The sequence below is a fragment of the Siniperca chuatsi genome, linkage group LG14 (assembly GCF_020085105.1).
Source record: "Siniperca chuatsi isolate FFG_IHB_CAS linkage group LG14, ASM2008510v1, whole genome shotgun sequence".
In the NCBI taxonomy this organism is placed as follows: Eukaryota; Metazoa; Chordata; class Actinopteri; order Centrarchiformes; family Sinipercidae; genus Siniperca; species Siniperca chuatsi.
In genome coordinates this window covers 12821795-12841386 of record NC_058055.1, presented here as the reverse complement: position 1 = coordinate 12841386, position 19592 = coordinate 12821795, and the positions used below count along the sequence as shown (strand labels likewise).

Genomic DNA, 19592 nt, shown 5'->3' with positions numbered 1-19592 from the left:
CTCATTTGAATAGATATGATATTATACAGTATGTAGATAAGCATACTGCAATTACAAATTAAATTATTATTGTTTAAGAGGCCTGAACATTAAGGCCTGATAATGAATTTTCTTTGTATCTATATTTTTTCCATCTGTGCAGGCACTGTCCAGCCACTACACAGCAAGTTAATAAATAAAATACCAGCCAAAGTGTGTTAAAAGCTTTGCAGCAGCAATTTAAAAATCACTTATCCTCCCCATCCACCACCATCCGTCTCAGAAACCCTATACCTTTCTCACAGCTGGGACCTAGGTAGCCAGTACTGTTGCAGTCACAAATGTGGCGATTCCAGCCTTCTTTGCAGTGTCCACCGTTGGCACATGTGTCTCTGGCACACCTGACGTGAGTCTCTCTGGTGCAGAAGCTGCTGACACCTGTGGCGCTCTGAACCTCAGCCAGCCTCCACAGGTTACGGCTCTGTCCGTCAATAAAGAGGTCCCTCACACAGCCCACGTAGCCAAGGCTGAGGGAGGCCGTCCATACCTCAGGGGGGAGCATGATGGTTTGGCGATCCTCAGGTAAACCTCCAAGATACATGTCCCCATCTAGGTCAAGGATCTCACTGCCTTCATTAGCGGAAAAGGGGATGCTCTGGCTGTTCACGGAGACAAAGCCTGTAGGGCAGGCAGTGAGTCAACTTATACAATGTTTTTGTTGGAGAAAATGAAGACAGGTGTGTGTGGGATGTGCTAAGTGAGAAGTGAGAACAAACTGTGAGATTGAGGAAGTGGGCACTATTCTTTGCTTGTCTTAAAAAAAGTGCATGTTAATTAGGAAACTGTACTGCCAGTCCTTAGGAGTTTATTTTGTGAGCAAAAGCAGAAGCTAAAACTAAAACCTGCTCTGGAAAAGTGAAGAATTATAAATGACAAATCTGACCTTGTTTGAGAAGGAAGGAAATGTATTAATAGAAGTGTGAAGGAAGAAACAGTGAAGGAACTGTGTGTATTTTTCTGGTTTGTACTAATAAGGCAGACATTTGGATTGTACTAATAAGTGAGTGACTGTATAATTGGCCACTTGCGAAATAGGTTAACACAGATTTCAAAATGTCATACATAGATTATAGCAACTAAAATATCATTGTAATTAAAATCTAATATGCATGCATGTTTCACCGCAGTGAATAAAAAGCAAGAGCATGTCGATGTGACTGTACCCATGCTGGCATATGGCGATTTCACAGCTTGGAACATTTTCTACTCCACATCTCAAACTGGAGATACAGAGTAACAGAAGCAGAATGCTTCCCCTGCCTTTACAAATGCACATAATTCTCTTACCATTGCGCCCTTTCCTCTGGAAGTCCACGTGGCACCACTCGCCATCATCGAGCCTCTTGTTACTGGCTTTCATCTTGATGCTGCCAGAGCCCATATCCATGACCAGGTAGAGAAATCCATCCAGCAGCTCTATGGCGAAGAAGTCAGCCCTGGGCTTCCTGTCGGGCTGCATACCCTGAAGGCTGCCGTGGCTGAATAACAGCAGGCCGCTGGGCTCTGTGGTGCGAAAGTCAAAAGATATGGCGCCCGTCTTCTTTGTGTTCCACCTGGGCAATGTCAAGTAGGCAGACGGCGTGTCGAAGGTGACCGGCTCCAGCGCTTCCACATTCTCGCAGATGAATATCAGGTCACCATGGATACTGATCTTAGGGTCTCGCTGTTCAGCCAGCCGTGACAGTTCCAGTCTAAACTCATTATTCTTGTAGACCACCTAATAAATGAGAGAGATGTCGTGGTGAGATGACAGCTGGAGACAGCAATAAATTCAGTGCAAAGGTTGAACATTACTCATCAATAAATAGTAGAATCGATGTGACACAGCAGCATTCAGCAGAAAACACGTCGAATAATCCCTGAACTCAGAACTTGGATTTCATTTCATTTCCAGAGTTGTGTCAAAGAAACTGGCATCTGTAATTAGATGTGGAACAACTTGATGCATTAATTCCTGACTCGTGCTGTGTATCCATGCAGAGATGGAGGAAGCATGTAGAACTCAACACATTGTATTTTACTGGTACTCAAAAGCTGACTGTTTTTCAATTTGTGAGACCAGAGATTCTTCCTCACCACACCAAATCTGTCTGGTTTGTGATCTGGATGGTTTCAGGCTTACCATACAATTTATTCATTAACTACAAAATTGTTATAATAAAACAAAAAGGCAGCAAAAGCAGAGAAGTGCATTTAGATTTTGATGCAAATGCAAACATTTACATTTCAGCCATTTAGCTGACTCACTCAGGAACGAACAATAGGTCTGACGGTAGAATAATCTTCAAAATTCGGAGTGGAAGATTCCCAGACATAGCACCTACACAATGACAAACAATTATGCGCGTTTATACTAAGTAAACTGAAAAGGATCAAGTCCAAGCAGAGATGATGAGTGGGAGAGACATGGACTCGACCCTTTACAAGCACACAATTTATTGTTTAAAGATTTTTGGTAAATGTAAGATGGCATAAACTTAGACCTCCCTCTGTCTTTAAGGAATGTCTGGCTATTGATTGGATAGTTTAGATCAACCACAGGAAACAGAGAGAAATACAGAAACTTTTTTTTAGGATATTTGCTTATACAAGATATACAAAACCCTGTTTAAACTGTAAGCATACTTTGAGAGAATGCCTGTGAGGGCTTCTTTGTACTGTTATTGTATTATTTTCTACTTTCATTCTGGGTTCATCAATATGCACAGCAGGACACAACAATCCTTGTCTCATTTTGTATCAATTGTAAGTCACCCGGAGCCCACTGTTATCTGCCACATCACTCTGCAACCAGCCACTGCCTGAGGTGACACACCACACTGCACAGAGGACTAACAGCCGAGCTGAGAGGCAATTTGAGCCAATATCACACTTCGCACTGCCTCAGTGTGACTAATTAAACAGCGAAATCAGATGGTGAAACTGACCATCGAGAAATGAGTGTAACAGGCAAGTTTTAAATGGGAAGACGGTCAGTCAAGACAGTGACTTATACAAAGTGGGAACAGTGCGTTATAGCAGTTAGATACAGAAACTGTTTACAACTAGGAACACCACATCTAACAGACATGTGTAGATGGCTACAAAAAAGCACACTGTGACCTCTGCTGGGCTATTTTATAAGCCAAAGGACAATACAGGAAGTGGAATCCTATTTCACCAATTCAGACGCCTGTTGTATGTGAGAAGGATTACAGACTATCCCAAAACACAAGAATAAAACTCTTCTAGTTTCGACTGACAAAGCCCTTGTGTCTTTCATGCTCAAGTGGGGAAGAATAACAACAGTCTGAGAATGAGGACCTTCTCTGCTGCTAACAGCTGTGTGAGCACATTCTTCATAACCAAATCAGGTACAATCTTTGAAGCATTAAAGTAGAGGAACCTAATCATGCGGTGTGGGATATCCTGTGGGCACACATACTACAAACCAATAAGCTGGTGACTCTCTCATCTCTCCTTGCTAGTTGTTGTAGTCGTGACATTCGTCTGAAAGGGGCCATTATTTTTCCTGTACCTGATGAACCTGAAGGCCTCTACCCAGTAGCACTCACATCTATTATAATGTAACCTCTAGAGAGATTAGTCATGGCCCCAAACCTTCGACATTCAATAAAATAAGACAGATATCCCCCTAAATAGACCCGCTGCTTATACAATAAATGTTTTAGTCACTGCTCACTTTTCTTTCCCACATGGATTAAGATGAATATTTATGCGTGAATTCTTCCCATTCACCACAGAGCTTTGTTCCTCTAGTTCATCACCAAACTCAGAGCTCTGGCTTGGACTGACCCATCTCTGAACCTGCCTCTGCCACCACTCACCCTCATTACTGGTTTGTCATCCCATCCTCATGACTCTTTATCACAGAGTCATACTCTCCCTGCATGCCTACAGTGCATCTGTGTGACTACGCACAGCAGTAGTAGGTCTAAACACCACCACCAGCAACACCACCCACAGAGCGGAGGTTGCAGCATTGGCAGCGGTGCTGGGACAATAACCTGTCCATAAATAACATCTCATTTTCATTTCAGTGTATTCACACTGCAGATTAGTTATGTCGACACTTCATTTAAAAATAATCCAGTTAACGCTTGAGTGCTTTAAGATCTTGATGTTATGTACTTTATTAACAAATACTACCAATACTATAACAAATACACATTAATTTTAAATGTGTCTAAACTACTGTTTAATCGGCAAAATTACATATCTGCAGAGTGTTTGGACTATGAGATTCAAAATGAAAAGTAATAACTAAAACTAAACTAAAACATATTTAAACAACATGCTAGTGGCTCTCTGAGGCTGTACTTACATTTGATTTGTCCATAATTTGTGCGATGGGACTGAACTTTGAAGCACAGATTACTTGTTGTGGACACAAATACATCACTCTGAAGATTTCAGTTCTCCGCCATAAATACATTCTGTCATGATACAAACTGGATCCTTTGTGGTCAGGACTTGGCAAATGAAATTGCTTTTTCGACTGGATTCCAATTAGGCAAATTTAAACGGAAAAAGAAATATTTTCAGGTTAGTTCTGGCAGAGCATTGAAGTCACACTGTCTCCAACAATATTTAAACAAGTCATCAATCTACTTTTTACAAGACAATATGACAGTCTTTATAATCTGCCAAGCTGTCACTCTCACACATAAGGAAGCTGGTGCTCGTTATTCTTTGCTCCAACTTGCCGCTGCTGTTACTAGCTTAGTCAGGTTATTTCTACTCTATTTGCCCTGTGCATTTTGTGTATCACATATCTAAGTGATGTGTCTGTTCTGTCCTTGGTGCATTGTACTCCCAGCTGAATCCCATGCAGCTGAATTTAATGGGGATCAAGAGCAGAGCCTAATAACAGTTTATAAGCATTTATGGAATAAATGGTCTTATATTCTTTTTGGTAACTGTCTCTGACAGAAGAAAACTCATTTGTTTGAGGTGGGTATTGACCCCAAGAAAATATATATACACCCACCTGCCACCCTGGCGCTTATGCTACTTTCCACTTCACTATTTTAATTCAAACTACTGTCTGTTTTAGTCATGTCTCCTTCCTTGGTACATTTCTCTAACTTTTAATGCACATAGCATGTCATTTGCTTTTTATGAGATTACTTACTTCATTAAAAAATGTTAAGACCAGGCTGAAATTGGGCATTTACTCATAATTCACTGCTTTGTCTATACTAATTCTAATGCTGAGTACATGATCTTAACTTGCTTGCTCAAGATAATCAATATGACAGGTACAGAGTTAAACATTTTTAAAAATTTGGAAATAGTGATGAAAACTGAGTTCAGACTGTGTTTCAGGAATGAACAGGATAAGATGCATCTGTTTCTTATGTATATTAGTGCTACGTTATGAAAGGGATTCCCGCAGGAATCTATACATGCATATACTCTGCACAGCGCAGCCTCTCAGCTAAGTGTTTCTCCTTCAAACACCCTACAACAGGAGAATCGATACAAATGTGAGGGGTGATTTTCTATACGCAGAACATAGGAAGGGGTAGTGATAAGGAGGGTGGGATAGTATTTCAGTCCTCTGCTGGGACCGAGGTCAAGCTGTACTCACATCTTTCAGACAGCCCATAAAGTTGTTGCTGACTGGGGAGCCTGGCAGGTCAGCTGTGTTTAGGCTGCCCCCTATGTAGAAGAGATCATCAGAGCCCAGCATGGTGTAGTCCTCCTGAGTGTAGCCGGTGGTGGTGAGAATCCCATCCACCAAGATCGTCACCTAGAGGAGCCGTTGGGGGAGGAGGAAGGTAAATGACAAAGACATGGAGAGATTTTAAGTCAGACAGAAAGAACTGGCCTAATTATTTCATGCTTCATTTCTTGATTCTAGTTGAGCTTGTCTTAATGTTGGATATTGAAGGCAATTACAAGAACAGCTTTGAAGGGTTCACTAATCTCAGCTGATCCCTGTTTCTGATATATTAGCAGGATTGCAGTGGCGTCAATATAGCATAAATGTTCCTTCCACTGATATTTTTGCTCCAAAGCAATATGAATGCTACAGCATACTCAATTAATTTGAGATTAAAGATATCAAGATGGAAAGCTACGTTACTTGTATAGTGGCAGCAACAAAACAAGATTATTCTCATATCAGTCTCATCAATACACAGAGACAGGAAATGAATTACTGAATAGGGCTATAGGAGAAAAAAAGATATGCCTGTTGCCATGACAATAAGCTTACAGTTAACATGTGCACAAATGTAACAACTCCCACTTTGGGAAAGTGAAAACAAATACGATTTTTTTGTGGGTGAAAATTTTCAGGAAAGACTAAAAGCTAATAGTTCTTTGTTTTGCTGCCTGGGATCCTTAGATTTGAGGTCAAACATGAAACATGACAGATTCAACATGACAGGGGACATTCATGTTCAAAATTTCAACTAATTGTTCTAAGTTTCAGGTCAATTACAATCACTTTATAAATGCAGGGCTTGGGTGGAAGTTTGTAAAATATCAGAGACCAATTCATATGGAAGGGAGAGGAAACTGCTCTCTCAGTTGCACAATTTAGTCTTATATTCTACACGATTGATAGCGTATGATTTAGATTAATCTTTTTATTTTATTTTGATATTTCACAGAGAAACATGAGCATTTAAGCACTTGCAACATGTATATGTTTAGGGAACAACATTACAGATAATAATGGGATGATTTCTATTAAAAGAGAAGGATGACAAAGATGAAGGAGACACTGAGCTACATTTCTGGACTCGAGTATGGATAACAACTCCACTACCACCACCACCACCAGACCCAACAGACCTTGACTTAAGTAGATAAGAGTACTAAATTGATCATAATCACCCAGCCAGGTCTCAGTAAGCAGACACAAAGCAAATCATTTAAAATGTGGGACCTATGATCAAGCGATCAGGTTTTTAAAAGGTAAAGTCTTTAAATTGTATCTTGAGAATTTAACTTTGTGAAATCTGTGGTGTCTATTTTGTAAAATCACTGTTATGTTGAAAGCAAGAGGATAAGAGACAAAAAGATTGACCTGACATGGTGTGTTCAGGTGTCAGGTCCTGCCTCACCATTCTCTGCTACTGGCAGATATTGATTTCTGTCTATCTAGTGGTGAAGCCTTCAGTATCTTTGGCCTAGACAGTGGACAATGGCAGGGCTTGACTGTGGGTTGATGATACTGCATGCACATCAAGAAACTTGATGCTCTCTCTTTCGCTCCACAACGTCTAGAAAAGCATGACCAATTTCTAATAATGGGTATTACTCCCCAGATAGTTACTTTACATTTGCATTTCAAAATCAGAAGTGTGGGATGAATGGTTCAAAGATAATTATTGAAGGCAAAAACATCATTAATTACATGCACACAGCAGGATAGCATTCAGGCTCCAGTCCTGGTTGATACACTTTGAGACTGATCTTTCATAATAATTTCTCCAGGATTTCTACACAGCTAGTGTTACACTGAACTGACTAAAGTGAAACATATATTTATGACTGTTAGTGGAGCTCAAGAGTTGCAGTGAGGATTGAGAGCATTGTTTGGGAGGAACAACAACAAATAATGTGTGTGCATGTTAGTGTGTTGTGTGTGAGTGTGGTCTGTACAGACCCAGAAATAAGTGAATGCATCATGACTAAGGGTCAGAAAAGGAGAGAGAATGAGCACCAATCAGTTTACCCACGACAGTAAAAGAAAAGACAGATGGATAGGGAGATAGTTATAGAAGGAATTCTACCCTGAAAAGCACCACCGGATCAAATAAAATGTTTCCACCAGCACTCTCTCGGGAGTTACAGTTCTCCCTATCGACATGTCAGTGAGGTAACTTATCTGAGGGGAAAGCAATTTACCCAGGGATCAAATGCATGGCTAAAAGCATAAGTGACGTTGTAAGCATTGAATTGCCGCTCTTCTGGAAGCCAGGGTAAGGAAATAGATGTGGAGGAGGATGCAACTTTATATGCATATTAATGTGACAGATTCAGAATATATTGGTGATGATGAGGGCGTTAGATACAACACGAGTCCTACTTTAGCAAAGAAATCAAACATTTAAATGCATTGCACATAGCAAAGCACATTGTAGAGAAACATGTTCTGTTTAGTTATGGTTCAGGTAAACTGACTAAATGATTACTTTATTTGGCACAAAAAATGCTTGGACCCCTTTTGCCTTTCGAAGCCCAATTTCCTTAAGGTTTCAGTATTGTGCTAGAAATGATCCACAGGGATCTTGTTGGACTCAATGGTGTGACGTATCTCCTGCAGATTTTTTAAATGGACTTTGAAGGTAAGAATATTATGTTGTACCTCAGCTCAAAGGAGCTCTGCTTGAGTCAATACAATTCATGCCTCAATATATTGTACACATTTCCCAATATGTGCCAAGCACATTGGCAGATTAAAGCACAAAAGACAAAAGCAATTCTAGAAAATGTGGCGACACACCGAGTAAATGCTCCAGCAATATTTAGTAAGCACAGCTATAGCATTTTAACATTGGTATCATCAGGTACATCTGCTGAAGATGTCAAAAAAATAAGTCGGAACATATCAGCTGTGCTTAAAAAAGATTTTGAGAGCACTGGCTTACAGTGGATGTACGTTTTGCTAGAACTGATATTAGTGGCCAAAATGTTTGCTGTTTTCAGTGAAAACTGTTGTACACCGGCTCATCACCAAATGGCAGACAGACACAGTTGACTAGCTAGTGCTAAAGAGCCAGATGTTTTTATCAGAGCTAAAACAGAGCTAAAAGAGAATGAATATTGGACTTCTATTTGCCAGGTGGCCACAAACACAACTCCAAAGGAATAATAATGTTGCTTTGTAACTGCTAAATGTGTAAATTAGCAACTCTTTGTTAACATCTTTGCAATATCAACTTAACAGGTGATAAAATGTCAATGCTGTGTTCACAACTTGTTTCAGCTGCCCCCAAGTGGCCAAAACCCCCCAGTTATTCCAGGTTTAAAGTTGCACGAATACAATACTACAAGCTGACAGACAAGTTGTTATAGCTTAAGTGTTAGCAAACAATTGTTTACACACCAGAAAAAGAGGAACATTAGTATTTGCAGTTGTGTTTAACTACATTTGTCAGTTGATACCTGACAAAATGTTCGAGCTTTTAAAAAACTGGGTAATTATCTGTGGGTTTATCGCTGCAAGCAACCCCTTTCACATTACACTTTTTACATTATACATATATTCAGTGTTAATATAAACAACATTGATCAGTGGAGCTTTAAGGTATGTATGTATGAATTATGGAATGACTGCAGTCAAATAAGAGTGCCAGCAGGGTAACATTTAATGTAACAGACACATCCTGGCAGTCTGTAAATTAGTTTGGGAATTCAGCACTGTGCTTTGTCCAGTGGAAAACATTAATGAATATGAAACGTCAGTGCCCAGCTGTCCTTAGCTGGAGTACAGTACAGTATGTACAGCAGTACAATGTCGGACACATACAATGGCTGTATTCATTATATAAAAGCTCTGTTCTTTCTTGCATGACCTCTCTGATATTGCTGTTGCATCGGTGGCTGCAGCCACAAAAATCTGTTTTGGTCTTTTTGTTTAAGTGGAGTTTGTCAAAATCTGAAAATCTGTATGACAATTATTGTTCTGTAAAGGTAGAAAAAAGACCAGGCTGCAGAGATTTCATCTATACTGCAGGATAGGCTACATGAATATGATGGATATTGCTGTATAAGTTGAGTCTTTTTTTCAGTAAGGTAAAAAGACCTTTACAGCAATCTTGTGGGTGCAGAAAAACGCAAGTTGCCTTATTATAAAAGGACTCCACCAAAGCAATCTATTTCATGAGAAAGAGGGCAATGACCTAATATGAGCTTGTAATATCTATCAGAATGTGGAACAAAGGATATCAGGAGTCCAGCTGAGAAGAAATATTGTTGTTTATATTTTTGGCATTTTTGCTTTTATTGGACAGTGACAGCTGTAGATAGAGACAGGAAAGGCGGGAGAGAGGGGATGACATGCAGCAAAGGGCGCCGGGTTGGAATCGAACCAGCGCTGCTGTGGTAAGGTCTCAGCCAGGTGAACTACTGGGGCACCACAGAGCAGCAATATCAAACTCAACAGAAAACGACACAGTATTTGTTAGTGTTTACACTGACAATGGACTTTATCCTAATTATATTAGGCCTACCTAAGCCCTATTAGCATTGGACTGGTATTACCTGGACCACATAAGAATCTGATCCAAATGTTAAAGATAATTACGTATTTATTAAGTGTACCTGACAGATACACCTTCAACTACAGTATAAGATGACTATACTGTATACAATGATTGATTTTTCTGCGACATACATGATTTTAGACCCTTTCTGCAGTCACAGGCTGTGGATGTATACGCACCTGGCGGCGGTTGCGTGTCACTCGAACATCATGCCAGACATAGTCATTGAACTTCCCACTGGCAGGTTCCACAAGGGCCTCGAAAGCACCAGAGCCCAGGTTGATGACCAGCCACAGAGCTCCATTCCTCAGGGACAAGTTGACATAGTCAGCTGACCTCCCTGTGTGAAGCAGCAGGCCATTCCTCTGCAGGGTACGGAAGGACAGCGTGATCTCATCCAAACTGCTCTGAATGGGAGTCTGGGACAGGTTGTAGCTGAAGAACTCATTGCCTTTGAAGGTGGCCACTGACTCCTCCTGCCCTAAGAGGGGAGGAGAAGCATCTTAGATAGTTGTTTCAGTCATCAGGCTTAAGTTTGATATTTCTACTGCACAGTATATTCACTACTTTAGTGACATGTTAAGATAGGTAGGGCTTTGGTGAGGGAAACAAGACTAAAATGAGTAGAAAATATACAGTACATCATTCGACAAATACTTTTTACTATCACCAAAATGAACTTGAACAGACCATGTACGTATCTGTGGAGTTATTCACATATGCTACAAAATCACTGTACAATCTGAAGGACAAAGGTACAGTCAATGGGAGATCACATGATTCTGCATGTTGTTTGCACATTAAAGGATAAGTTGGGTGATATTCTGTATTTTTATTATTGTTAGCAAATCCCATGAAAAGACCAAAAACCAGCAATAAAATTATCCTACTAATAAGTACTGTGTGTAGCCAAGGCCTAATGTAGCTTATTCCTCTGTTCCACAGACATCCATAAAAACACATCAGAGGGCCACAGTGTTACACTGGGTGACATGTTCCTTCATTATGATGAACATGGGCACTGTAGTTTGAGTTGATCCCACATACCTGCTGCTGTGAATACTCACTAGCACACCAAATACTGAAAATAATCCGCAACAAATACCCAACTGACATCTATTAGAGTTAAGTTTGCTAAAAACTACAGTGCCCAGCTGTTTATTTGGCCTTTTTAAAAAATGAAAATATATATTCATGACCCGTTTAGATTTACATCTTCAGTAGGAAAAATTGAGCTCAGAGCTGAGTGTCAGGGTAGGGAAGTTGTAACGTACTGAGAGACTTGTTGGTTTTGGTGTTTGTTGACAATAGGAAAAGTATAGAACAACACCAGCCTTATCCTTTATTCAACAGTGACATTTTAAAAATGCCAATATAAATATGCCAAGCTTGGTTAAACATTTAATTCACACCCACAGTCCAAAGAATCTAAAATGAGTATGTTAAATGTACAGTAAAATCTGATGGCTCAAACAATTTCCTCAACTGTTCCAATGAAAGCAGTTTTCAGGTTTATCGAGAGCAGAAGGAAGATGTTGGTCGTTTCTTGGAATTGAGCAACATAACTTTTTACAAGCTGCACTAATGCACTGATAGGGTTCAAAGTACCTTTGGGGTCAAACATCTCTACAAATAACACAAAATCATTCTTGATATTACAGTTCATTTAACAATTACCAATGTAAGCTGAATGATAACTGACAAAATGACAAGATTTTGAATAAATGAATAAAAATCAATACCTTGTACATAGATAGATAGATAGCTAGATAGCTAGATAGATAGATAGATAGATAGATAGGTAGATAGATAGATAGATAGATAGATAGATAGATAGATAGATAGATTTACACATAGAAACCTTATTCACACGAAAACGTGTACAAATTACAGTATGTTGCAGCAAATTCTTGAAAACTGTACTTGACAGTACAGTGGCAAAATGTCAAACAGCTTTGCGTCAAATATTGTATTGTGATTTTGCAGGCTACTCCTGTGGGATATTTGTCTTGGCCCTATTGTATACTGAATAATAAAACACAGTCTATTTCACTTCATAATTCAGGGTTTGGGCATTTAGTTATTGCTTTACATTGAACCACAGAAGTAATGTTACTATTGTATAATACAGTTGTTGAGCTCATGAATAGGCCGTTTCAAGCCAGTATAGACACCCCTTCCTTTGCTTGTTTATAAGATACAGCCTCGAAGCTACTGAGCAAGCTGTTTCAAGCTAGACAGATAAGCTGTCCCTTAAGCCTATGTTTGCTTGTACAGTAAATGTCGGCTTCTGAACTCTGGGGCCAATTTAAGCCGGCAGGATCAGTGGTCCCATTAGTCTCTATTGTTTGCGCAGCATAGTTACTCAACTACTGCTTGTTAAGCTAGTGTTGTTGAGCCTAAATGTGAAGTTCAGCATTTGACTGATGTTGTGGGTGAAATGTAAACCTAAGTGCAGGTGCAGAGTTAATATAGTGAACACTGAAGGCAACTTATACTGGTTGAGAAAAAATTATTATGAGACACCACACTAGAAGTGTTGTGGTCTAATTTAGCAAAACATCAGTGCTTACGTGTCCAGTTGATAGGCAGCCAGCTACCATTTAGTCTAATATCTAAGAAAGGTTTTCTCATGAGAGATCAGTCCATATAACAAGAGGATTTGCATCATATCCTGTGCAATCATCTTTCTGTCATTACCAGCCTTCTATAAGGAAGACTAGTCACTAGCAGATGACCCTGAAGTCCTATTGAAGGTCTTTGAGGGTCAATGGAAGTGTGTGGGTGGCAAGAAAGGTGGGCCATATCTCTACTCTCCTGCTTATACCAAGGAGGTGGCCCATTGTCTGCAGCAACAATGTTTAACAGCTTGTGGATAAAAATGGCAATACAGGCTGCGTTTGCTCTGACACCAGATAGACTTTGGCACTAACTCTGAGGAAATGCCATCAGAGACACTGGCTGCAGTCAGTACACCAGCTAAGAGATGCTGCTGGAGCAGTTTAGCACTCTATGCATGTTGCAGCTGACTGGGGACAGAGCCATCAACCTTCTACCTTGGCTGCAGTTATAAGACAATTGCACCGAAAGCCCATTTCAGCAGAAAAAGAAGGATCAGCAGAATATAATGGCAGCACCAATAATCTCTACATGTCTCTCCTGCTTCTCTTCTCATTGTCACATCTTGCTGCTTTGTGCTGCTACCCCTCCCTCTCTCTCTGTCTCTGTCTTACTATACATCATCCTATCTCCTTGCACCCCATGGTTTGAAACCATAAAAGGTCCCTCTAAATTCAGGATACTAGTGAGTCCTTGGGCGCTGCTCATGGCCAATCCAATGAAGCATGCAGCAACAAAATATGGAGGGAGCAACAGCATCCTGGGTGTCACTTGAACATTGGACAATTTAACTTTAAAATAGCTGATAGCAGCCACTGCTGCCCTTATGCCCATGTCCAAAAAGTATTATCTGTAAAGGTACTGCCCATAGCTATACATTAGCTGCTAATTGTCACAGCATGATGCACATCAAACACTGTAGAGGGAGGGGGTCTTGCCATCAAGTGGCATCACATTATCTGCTTCTACTACCTGTTCCAGCCTCTGTTACAATTACACTATGCTGCAATGGCTGCACCGACATGAAAAATGCCAACATATGGATTGCTTATTAATATTAAGCTTAACAGCTGATTGACTTCAAAGCGGTCCAACAGCCCGGGGCACAGATGGCAGTTGCTGACTTCGTCTCCTGCACAGGGGCGGAGGAGTCAGTTGTCGGCTGGTTGCACCTAAACCTAAGTCAGGCAGTGTGGGCATGTGCATAGCGGGGCAGCAGTTTACCACTGGTCTGGAGGCAGAGACGTGCATTGGCACTCTAGGTGGTCAGTGAGCCACACCTGTGCCTGAATAATCTCACCATTCACAGCCTATCTGCGTGTACACAGTAGCAAAGCATTCTGGGACTGAAGCACACACAGAAGCAGCCACTCCTGAATTTCCTGAAGTGTGTGAAAAGCTTTTAATTCATTTACAAACTGCTAGACTCTTCCCAGAGAGTGACAACTGTTGTGTATGTTTGATTTGGAATTATTTGTGGCCAAATAAATACAGATCAAATCAGACTGCTCTCTTGAGCATCACCTCAGGCTAAAGGTAGAACATTGTCAAATTTAAAAAGTTATGTTGCCATAACATTAAATGGCTGAATAAAACTTTGTATGTATATCCCATGAAGTCAGATGTATGGTACATTGTTACTAATTGAGTATTGCTTGAAAGCTTATTTCTGTAAATCTTCATTCCACAATTAATTACCAACTTCTCCTTCTTATTGATGCATGAAATGGAGCAATTACATTTAGGCCTCATTTCATGACCGATCACATTGTGGTTGGCCTTTAGGACACACTTACTGTATGACTTAGTAAATATTTGATATAGCAGTTATTCTAATACAGCAAACAGTGTTAATCATTGTTGAGGCAGTAGCTGCATGCAGTATAGCCAACTGCATTGTTCTGTCAGCATACCCATCAATGGCCTTGTAAAGACTGATTGCTACTTCTGTACATGAACAAGTTTGTCCTTAAGCGAGTAATCAAAGAATCCAGACCTTAATCTATAATGTCACAGTCATGTACGGCCTCAAGCTGCACCATTTGTAGTGTGTGAAAAATCATACTGTGAAGTATTCGCTTAAGTCTTTTCATCTACTGTAATTGACCTTAATATTAGTGTTATCAGTTCTACAACAGAAAATGTATATGAGAACGCCCGGGTTCTGCCACACACTCTTTTTTCATCTTCACCAATTTGTGCTCCATAGGAGCAGGAATAACATAATTCAAAGATGAAATATAAAGATATTTCAGTTTACATCTGCATATAATGACATCTTATAATTAATTACATATAGATACTTTTCAGCACTGATTAGGTTGAAAATAAAAACAGAATCTGCTAATGAATGAATGTAGTTTCTATGAACCTTTAAAAAAAAGTCACTAATACAGGACCTGTAATGATAACCAAACGAATATGCTTTTAAGATCAGATCAGTCACGTTTTTAGAAAACCGTGTTCATTTTGTCAAAATTCAACCAAGAAAATATTTTATCTCTAGTTAATAGTCTATGTAACATTTTGCTGATGAGGAAATGAGGTGTGGTGTATTATACTGTCAGAGTGGGTCATCAAAGCCATGTCTCTATGCTTAGAGACAACACTGATTGCCATGGAGACAGGATGGTGACTTTTATCTGAATCTCACAACACGTGACAGAGAACACAAAGCATAAACACAGCAGACTTCAAGTGCCACCCATACTATTCAGTCAAAATGCCCTTTTTTCTGCATTGTCTGAATGTTTTACCTAATACTGCATTGGATGAATGTTTTACATCCAGGGTTGTACATCACAGTACTGTACTTTACTATAATTCAGATGTTATTCAGTACTTGAGTTCAAATCAGTTTAGAGATTGTGCAAAATATATCCTAGCCTTGTGTGCATTCCTGTTTTTTTCTGAATAAGAACAGGCCATCGCAGTAGTGTTTCTCCCTAACGCTTAATTGTTTACATGCAAAAACCTCCTATGTAAAATATCTCGTCCATCAGTAGTTTAAAATCCATTTCCTTGAATATGTGCCGAAGGAACATAATCATAATATATGAATATTCAACACATTAGGCACCACTGCAATGTAGAAATCATTTGAAGGGAATGTTATTTGCAACCCACTGATCAGTGATTATAAACAACCCAATGATCACACATTTGAGAAATCAGTATCATCTTGTAACTTTCTGAAAATCAAAAGTTTGTATGCAACAACCTCGAGAATGCAAAAAATGCAAAAGAAATCCCTCTAATACAGTTTGTTTGTGTATATTTCTGATTATTTTAACAGGAAAAGTCAATAAACTGCTTTCTGTGCGGACCTGAGAGACATCTTTGGTCTGAGATCCCTTTATTCATTATTCCTGACACCTGTGTATTTCCTTTGAAAACACCAAGAAACCAAACCGAAGAGAGACTAACTTGAGAGAGCTATGAGCATAGATGCATTACCTTGGCGAAAAACTGCAGAGGTCAAAGGTGATGTTCCAGTAGCTCAGTCAGTGGTCAGGACAAGGGTTTGACGGACAAAAATTGAGTGAGTAGTGAGCATAACATGACAGGAAGCAAAAACGAATAGGCAAGTATATGAAAAAAGAGGAGAGGAAATATTAGTGCAGCACAGTTAACTAAAATGATTTCAGGGGAAAGGGGAATGCTGTGATCAGGTGGCTGGGAAGGAGAAAGCAAACCAATAGACCCCATACCTTGGCGGTTTAACATCAGGTGCGCCAGACCTTGAGGGAAAGAACAGAAAAAAGGATACGAAAACAGGAAGTTCATAAAGAGGTTTGGGAGAACAAAAGCATTGTCACAATGTTGGACTGCAGTTTGTGACAGACATCCTGGGGTAGGTACGGATGTCAAAGTTGAAACTAAAATATAAAGGGGAAATCAAACTAAAAACAGACAAACATCTCAAGGGAGGAAAGGGAAGGCAAGGAAAGAAAAAAAACATCTTGATTGGTGCAACCCTTACAGGTAGTTGCTCACACAGATGCTTTTTTCTAAATGGAACACATACTGTATGTTTACTTGATGCAGACAGCGTTCGAGATATATCAGATATCCATAAGTTTATATTGCAAACACCTAATGTGAAAGGTAACACATGGTAACACTAGTTCGATGATCTCTAACATCCCTCAGCCACTCATCTCTACGCACTGATATTTTCATGTAAGTGGTCAGCCAATCCAGATGAGCCTATTGAACCTTCTATATGACAGCATTTTATAAAAGGGCAGAAGTGACACCATTCCTTATCCACTAAATCTTTCTATCACTCCATTTCCAGGATTTACCATCTAATGGAACTCACTAAGTTTTGGGAGTTGAACACTGACATAATGACATAACCATTATGTAATATGTCAGCCACTAAAGATCTGCCACACCTAACCTTTTAATTCTGAATACAAAAGCAGAATGGAGCTGCGACCCGTTGCTGCACTGCGTTAAAGCCTCACTGACTATAAACTATCATGAAGCAGGCCAGCAAAGAAGAAAATGCCACATCCCATCTCCATATTCTGTCAAGTTGAAGGTGGAGGGGTTAGCCCAATACAATGGTTGCTGTGCTGAACACTGGGGCTAACTGCATTGGCCAACACATACAGGACTATAGGAGCAAACTGATAATACACTGCAACCTATCAATCACATGATTTTGCTGAGCAGTTGCAGGTGATGGTGTATAAAAGTCCAGCTGGTCGGCCTGCACGCACAGCGGCGATCAAAGCCAAATTTCATTTCGTTCTGTCTACACCACCAGCCTAAGTCTCTCACTCCTATGTCCTGTGCTAAGCACAGACACAGAGAAACAGAGACAAATATCTCAATAGGTCAGCTAGAAATTACATGGCATACCTCAACTGCTCCTCTTGCCGAAAAGGAGATGGGGATGACACAATGCAAACACTTCTGCTGAGCACATGAGCCCCACTGTGCTAGCCAACACAAACAGCTCTCATCAGTGCATCGGCACTCTAAGACTCATATAGCAAGTCATTTGCCTACAGTTCAAGTCCCAGTTCAGTCATTAGGTAAAACCTTACGAAGGAGCAGGTTGGCACAAATCTCCTCCGCACGTCCCACTGAACGTGGCTGTTGATGCTGCAACTCTTGCTGTGGAATGGACACGATTACCCCTGGGAAGGTCCTTTCCTGCCAACACGTAGGCTTTTAATACAGTGTGTCACTGCAAAGCCAGTGACTGAGCCTCTGCTTAGACAGGATTCAACCACAACTCTGTCTACATAGCAGACAAAGAGCTGCTGTGTGCACCCACACTGTGGCTATACATTCCACATGACAAGCCAACATATGTATACACAAGGCATAAACACTACCATTAACCACTAACGTTACCTCCCCTTCATCTTCTTCTGGTGTCTGTATCATCTGCCCTTCTGCTATAAAAGAGAAAGCACATCACTCAGCAGAACTATGACATGGCAGTGGCAACAAGAGGCTAAAAGGGAGGCTTGTTTATCATTAACAGTGTCAAAGACACACCCAGCAGCGCAAGGCTGTAAGCAACCACCAACTGAGACAGGAGGAATAGCTGGTAAAATCGTTTTTTGTCCATTTGGGGAGGTGGAGGGATAGGTTTTCTATTATCCAACTAATAAGAAGAAGCAGTCACAAAGCCAGAGGCCATTGCTCCATCAAGTGGGGAATGCCCAGTCTAACCCTGGTGATTTCTGTGGAGCTGGAGAAAGGAGCTTTGACCCAAAGAATTCACCGCTATGATGACTCCACACACTTCTGATTTTTTTTTCAAGCACTGGGGTGAGGAAAACTGACCAGCATGCCTCACTAACACATCCCTGACTAATGGAGACTGATGCTGGTGACCAAAACAAGCCAGGGCAGGCAGCACTTAACAAGTGCCTCAGCCAGCAAAGTAATCTTTGACTATGTAGTTGACATTCGAGGAGTTGAAGAAAAGTGGATGAGGAGTGGTGTTGTTGCTGCCCTTGTATAGGGGCAGACACCCACTGAATATGCTCATCCTACTTGGCTACTTACATCCAAATCTCAGTGTGTGGAACTGCAGAGATAACTGGCTAGAACCTGTAGAGTCCTATTAGAGGGGAAAGCCTGTATGAAAATAAACTGCACTTCCTACCAGTAATCTATTTTTAAATAAGAGACGACCTTAACAGTATAAGACGAGTTTCAGGGCAAATAAAAATGTATAACCAGGTGATGGAAGCTCATTTTATTCAAATGTTAGCATGTTGCTTTTAGGATCCTTTTGACTTGGCCTTGTTATTTAACAATATTTCAGTATTCAGTAAACAAACACTCTGTCAAAAGCCCACTATTCTAGTCAGGGCTGCTTAGAATCTCTAAATTGGCTGATTTACCTTTGTTAATGCGATGTTAATGATAATTTCATCACGACACTCCATAAGGGATTGTGAACCACAATCGTTGATTAGTAATGTTATTTGCTTTGTTTACATGCGCCTTTACTCATCTACATCTGCTGACCTTGAGTAAATCCATACTGAATCGACTCTTTGTGTTTTCAGACCTTCAACCGTGTTGCACTACTGGCACACCCCAATTAATGATGATAGCGCTGGTTTGAAACCTGAATGATGGAGGTTTGAACCCATAGAGTCCTATGTGAATCAGTGTGGATTTACCCAGTAAAAGTTATCACGAGGAAATTATGACAGATACACTGAGTAC

The 19592-nt window shown here is 40.3% G+C and overlaps 1 protein-coding gene across 8 annotated transcripts in view; it reads right to left on the bottom strand.

Moving 5' to 3' along the window:
- Positions 1 to 19592, bottom strand: part of nrxn2a (neurexin 2a) — a 115859-nt gene that overhangs the window by 67847 nt on the left and 28420 nt on the right. For 4 of the 8 annotated variants that reach the window (XM_044223024.1, XM_044223026.1, XM_044223028.1 and 1 more), the window contains exons 4-9: positions 16595 to 16624; positions 16341 to 16352; positions 10445 to 10746; positions 5633 to 5794; positions 1327 to 1756; positions 274 to 657 (exon numbers count right to left, since the gene is read on the bottom strand). In XM_044223024.1, coding sequence (XP_044078959.1) covers positions 274 to 657; positions 1327 to 1756; positions 5633 to 5794; positions 10445 to 10746; positions 16341 to 16352; positions 16595 to 16624 — 1320 coding nt within the window. The remainder of the gene's footprint in view (positions 1 to 273; positions 658 to 1326; positions 1757 to 5632; positions 5795 to 10444; positions 10747 to 16340; positions 16353 to 16594; positions 16625 to 19592) is intronic. The other 4 variants (XM_044223025.1, XM_044223029.1, XM_044223031.1 and 1 more) reach the window with 2 other exon arrangements.